At 37.9% G+C, this 5,466-nt stretch overlaps 1 protein-coding gene across 1 annotated transcript in view; it reads right to left on the minus strand.

Moving 5' to 3' along the window:
* Positions 1 to 310: 310 nt before the first annotated feature.
* Positions 311 to 5,466, minus strand: part of sf3b2 (splicing factor 3b, subunit 2) — a 12,547-nt gene continuing 7,391 nt past the window's right edge. Inside the window, exons 17-21 of the mRNA XM_024288359.2 lie at positions 4,563 to 4,705; positions 4,103 to 4,204; positions 1,725 to 1,824; positions 1,170 to 1,361; positions 311 to 597 (exon numbers count right to left, since the gene is read on the minus strand). Of these exons, the coding sequence (XP_024144127.1) occupies positions 526 to 597; positions 1,170 to 1,361; positions 1,725 to 1,824; positions 4,103 to 4,204; positions 4,563 to 4,705 (609 nt within the window). The 3' untranslated portion in view covers positions 311 to 525. The remainder of the gene's footprint in view (positions 598 to 1,169; positions 1,362 to 1,724; positions 1,825 to 4,102; positions 4,205 to 4,562; positions 4,706 to 5,466) is intronic.

Raw genomic sequence — 5,466 nt, forward strand, 5'->3', positions numbered from 1 at the left:
AGATTGTGGGGATGCAAACTTTCTCTCTGCATGTGTACCAGTGACCGAGTTAGCATGAAGCTGCAGCTATGTAGGTCACTGTGCTTCCAGGACTGCGGCGCTCTCCAATCTCATCGCCACCCAGCAGTGAGGGCGTCAACTGCAGGAGCTTTTTCACAATTTTAGCGAAGATCTGTGGCAAGCAGTGTGGTGAACACCGATCAGCCCCGTCAGTCAGATTTGGGATTTTACCCAGAAGTGACAGTAAATGTGCATGAGGTCGATTAAAGGAAAAAGGACTATTTTTTTGTCACTTATTTTATTTACAAAAAAATAAAACATAATCAAGACCTAAGTGGTAGAAGTTTAACAAAAGAAATACAGTTAGGACTCATCAAGTACATGAGATGTATTTGACAACATTGTTGAAACATAAAAAAGAAAGAGGAGCTTGTCTGGGAGATGGTCGGTTTTGAAATCTAGATCCTCTGAAAGTGAACTTGGAGCTGGTCTCTTCCTCTTCCTGCGCTTTGTTTTGGCTTTTCTCTAGAACTTGAACTCTTTGTATTTCTTGGCGCCGCCTCGAGTGTCCTGTGGCTGGGCCTTCCTCTTTTTTTGCTGTTTGGGGACGAGATGAGGAAAATAGTAGAAGTGAAAGTGAATTGGGTTTCAGGTTTCAACTCCAGGGAAAAACAATTGAGTACTTTTGTGTTTTCCTATATGCAAAATTGTTTGTTTCTATTCTGATGATCTTTACTTTTGCTTGTATGAAAAGTCACTACAGCTGACATTATAAAACCGTCTAAATTTGTATTGAGTTGAACACAACTCAAATGATTACAATTTTTGTCAAAAAACAAACAGTACCTAGAAGTACAAATATTGCAGGTTCTCTAAAGTGGAACATCTTCTCAGGTTGAATCAAAAGCTTAATATTTATTGAGCTCCTCTGAGGATCTTCAAGCTAAATTTAGGATTTAGAGACCTTTTTAAGGCCATGCATGTCAAAAACTGAAATACATCTCTCCGTCTATTTCCCATTTTGCTCATTTATTCCCATTCCCAAACGTAGAAACTTCCAAGTGGCGAAAATTCAAAACTTTTTAAGGTATTATTTTCAAATTCATAAATTAAATCCTTTTAAGACTTTTTACTCTACATTTCCATCTGATAGAATTGGGTTTCATTACCTTCTGTTTAGCAGCGTGCTCAGCCACCATGTCGCTGAAGTCCTCCTTCTCCACCTGGGCCTGCTGTTCTCTAACGTGCTCCTCATACTTCTGCGTCATGGCCATCGGGTCGAGCTCCAACTCCTCAGGAGCCAGTGCCACCTCCACGCCGTGAGACTCCTGTCCTCCACCTGTCTTACGGTTCACCATGGCCTGCAAGCAGCAGGAAAGAGAAAAAAAACATGAATGTGATTGTTATCACTACAGTATTTTAATTCCCACTCTTTTGATCTTTTGTAAAAGCATTCCCAATTTTCATTTTAACTATAATAATGCAGTTTTTAGCCAAAATCAAAAAAACTATTGTCCTTTTCTAGGACAATTTCTTCAGAGCAGCAGTGAATTAATAGAAATTTGAGCTTGTTTTCTACATCACAAATGCTTAAAAAGCTCCTGATTCACTATGATTTAAATAAAAATAAAGTAATCCATTTATTTGATATATGTTCTCCATCATCAGAAAAATGCAACAAGTTTCATTGTTGTTTGTCCACATACACACACATTGGCTCTTACCGTGGACATGTCGTAGATGTGGGTGGAGGCCATCATGGCTGCACCCACAGGCCCGGTTCTTCTCTCTGGGAGAACCGTGAAAAGCTGAGGGGTCTCATTCCTAGAGAAAAAAACAAAAACAAAAACAATGGGAAGAGTTTATCCTCATAGTAACACATTTCATTGACAAAGATCGACATTTTTCCTTTTTCAGAGGGGAAACTCATTTCTTCATGTGGTCGCGCTTTGATGCACAAAAGTTTGACTTTTTAAAGTTATAAAACCGATGTTAATATGTATTTTTCAAGCGCTGCTAGCTATGCGCTAACATGGACGGCCGACGACTACTGATGACATCATGGAGGATTAGTAACGTCTGAATTTGAAGACAATTTTTCCATAACTCTCCATTTGGGGGCTAAATGTAGGGATACGGGAAAAATTCATATTTTTTTTGATTAGCTTTTAAATTCCATTCCTAAAAAGAAGAAAGGCCTCCCAAAGTAGTCTTTAGGCAGATGTATACGTTTACTGCCACATAAAAGCTCTGGAAATGCTTTCATGTCTGTAGAAAAATGCTTTCGTTTACAACAGGTGTCAGAAATGCTTTAGTGTCCGCATTGCTGTGGCTCTTTTTTTCTTTGCTAAAGGTCAAATTACTCAGATGACTAAAATATGAAAAACTAAATCCACCACTCCGGTGCTTCAAAAAAGCAAGAGAAAAGGGGATATCTGGTACAGAATACAAAGTCTGACAGAAGATATGAATAGTTCAATCCACAACAAAAATCTTTATGATTGACGCCATAAAGTTTTAAAGGAAGTGATTGTTTTTGCATTTTGGTCACAGAGGAACTAAGATCTATGTAGATCAAAATATCTTTAGGCAACAACATGTTGCTTCTATTGTGTTTTAAAGCGTTCCCCTATGTATTTGCATTTCTTTTTTTGTGGTTTCACATATTCAGTTTTTTTTTTTTTCCAGTAACGAGACTTTTTAGGTTTATCCCAAAAACTCAGACAACTCGAGATGCTTGTGTGAAACTTTAGCTTCCGAAAGTGCTGTAAGAATTTCCCAGAAGAGGAGCGTAGTTAAAGAACATGTCAGTCTGCTATGCACACACACACACACACAGGCGCGCATACACACAGGCAGGTGGGAAGTGAGACGAATTCTCAGAGGTTTCCAGTCCCTGACCCCTGTGAATAATGGGGGATTACCGTATATTCTAAATAATTATAACTGGGTTAAAAAAGAAAAACCTACATACAACCTACATCAGGTTGTCCAGAAGGCTGCTGCAAATCTTTAAACCAAAACCTCCACGTATTCACATGTCACCCCACTGTTAATCCAGCTGCACTGGCTCCCCATTCGTTTCATGGTGCAGTTTAAAATCCTGGTTTTAACTTAAAGAGCTTTTAATAACCAAGTACCTGTCTAAATAAAGGACCTTGTGCAGCCGTACACTCCCAGCAGGTCCCTCAGATCATGTGACCAGGGTCTGCTGGTTCTTAGAACTCAGTAGACTCGGTGTTGTCTTTCTCTTAATTCTGTTTTTAGTAGGGATGTCCCGATCAGGTTTTTTTGGGCCTGATCCGCTTTTTTCACGTTATTTTTCAGTTTATTATGCTTTTCCACAAAAAACTGACTATTTGATACGACAAGGCGCAGGTTGAGCCGACACCGGCCTTGACTGCAGTGGCAAAGGAAAACAATAAATATGCAGATAGGTTAAATAAAGCATCAGTTCAAAGAAGAAGTTCACCTCTTAGCACTTGTTTTTGTCCAAATGAAGTAAAAAGTTTGTTTTAAAGAAGCCTGAACAATGATATAGAACATTTTTGCTTTTAGGTGTTCATATCTCTAAGCACCCAACCAGAAATGTCTATTTATTCTGCATAATAATAAATATGTAACATTTAATGTAAATCCAGATTTAATGTTGATATGTGTTTTTTCCCCAGACTTTTTCTTAATTTTATTTCTGGTCCTCAAGTGAAAAATTCACAGTAAGTTGGGTAAAAATGTAGATATAATTGTGTTCATGTGAAGAAAGTTGCATTTAGAAGAGGATTCTCTTCTGTAAAGCAGTGCTTCAAACCTCTTTAGACTAATTAACCTGATTTGTCATATTAGATACACTCCACCCATACATGCATTGATAGTCCTTAACAAGAGCTCTAACAAAACTATTTGAATTCTGACAAAACCAATTTTTAGAAGCACTTTAAAGATTATAAAATATATCTTGTTCGATTGGTTGGGAACTCTGCTTCTGCATGAACCCAGCAGTCAGCAGGCTTTAAGGGTTAATATAGTAACTGAAAGTGTCCTTCAGCGCTGAAGGAAGTGAAGGTGGCGGTGGTAGCAGCAGCGTGTTTGTGACCCCACATACCCGTCCATGGCCTCCTCGATCTTCTTCTTCCTCAGCTCAATCAGCTCTGGGGTCTCCATGCCGGCTGGGACAGACGAGAAGCCTCCAGGAGTGATGAGTCCACTGCAACATAACAGAGCCACAGGTCAGTCAATGCTTTCTTTATAGCAGTTTCATTCTATTTGTGAATTACTCATAATAAATAAATTTAACACTGTTTTTAAGTTGTAGACTTGACCTAACGAACAATGTTTTTAGGTTGTTTTTATTACTTGTTAATTAGTTTTTCTATTGAAAATAGAGGACATTAGAAATCCCTAAAAAAAAGTATTCAAATGTTTATTTTTACTGCACATTTCTCACAAGAAGGAAATACAAGAAGTTTCTATTTTGAGTCCTTCTGTCATGGATCCTCAAACAAAGGGATAAAAAAGGAAAAAGTCTAAGTTTAGCAGAACATCACAGTTTGCATATCAAGCACCTGTCTGCTGGTGTGAAGAATCCGGTTTCATCTGGTTTCTCTTCATCGCTCTCTTCCTCCTCCTCTTCCTCTGAGGATTCTTCATCGGAGGGCTCCAACTCTCCCCATGGGGTGTGGTCTACCTCCTCTTCCTCGGCCTTAGCCTGCACACAAACATTAGTCCAGTAAATAAGGGCTGTGATAAGTATATGAATACTACAGTAGGGTTGATAAAATCAATCTAAGTTTAATAGATCAATAATGGATCCATTAAGTAGAGATCGATCCAACATAAAGCTAAAGTCCGCTAGCTTGATGCTAACGTATAATGGGATTTCCCATAGGACGGCTAATGCTAAAGCTCAATCAAAACATATATTGCTGACTAAATGAACATCTTTATAAACTCACAGACATGAATTGTCCAAACTAATTTAAGGAAATATTTTTAAAAATAACCATTTGTGGTCTGAAACAGGTTTTTTTTGCTCATGCTTTCTTCTTCTCCTGAAATAAGGTGTAATGCTGAACGGTGATCGCCACCTAGTGGCCAAACTGAAACGCCCTCGAGGAGAGGCAGAACAATCGTTGGAGCTTCTCTGTTTAAGAATGCATGTATGCTATTAACAACCTTATTATTCACTAATACATCTTACAGTATGTGAACTGTATAAGGTTAATATGAAAACCTTGAAAACATATAGAGATTCATAATGTTTTTCTAAACAAATGTGTCTAAATTTCCAAATTCAAAATTGAATTGAGAGAATTGAAATAATAATAAAAAAAAAATGGAATTGTATCGATCCAGGCTGTTGTGAATCAAATCACTTCTGGAAGTTATTGGTGATACCCAGCTCTAGTAAATACCATGAGATCTGTTACAGAAAAATATATATTTTTGACGTTCAAGATCACTGATTTG

Source organism: Oryzias melastigma, linkage group LG18 (genome assembly GCF_002922805.2).
Source record: "Oryzias melastigma strain HK-1 linkage group LG18, ASM292280v2, whole genome shotgun sequence".
Classification (NCBI taxonomy): domain Eukaryota; kingdom Metazoa; phylum Chordata; class Actinopteri; order Beloniformes; family Adrianichthyidae; genus Oryzias; species Oryzias melastigma.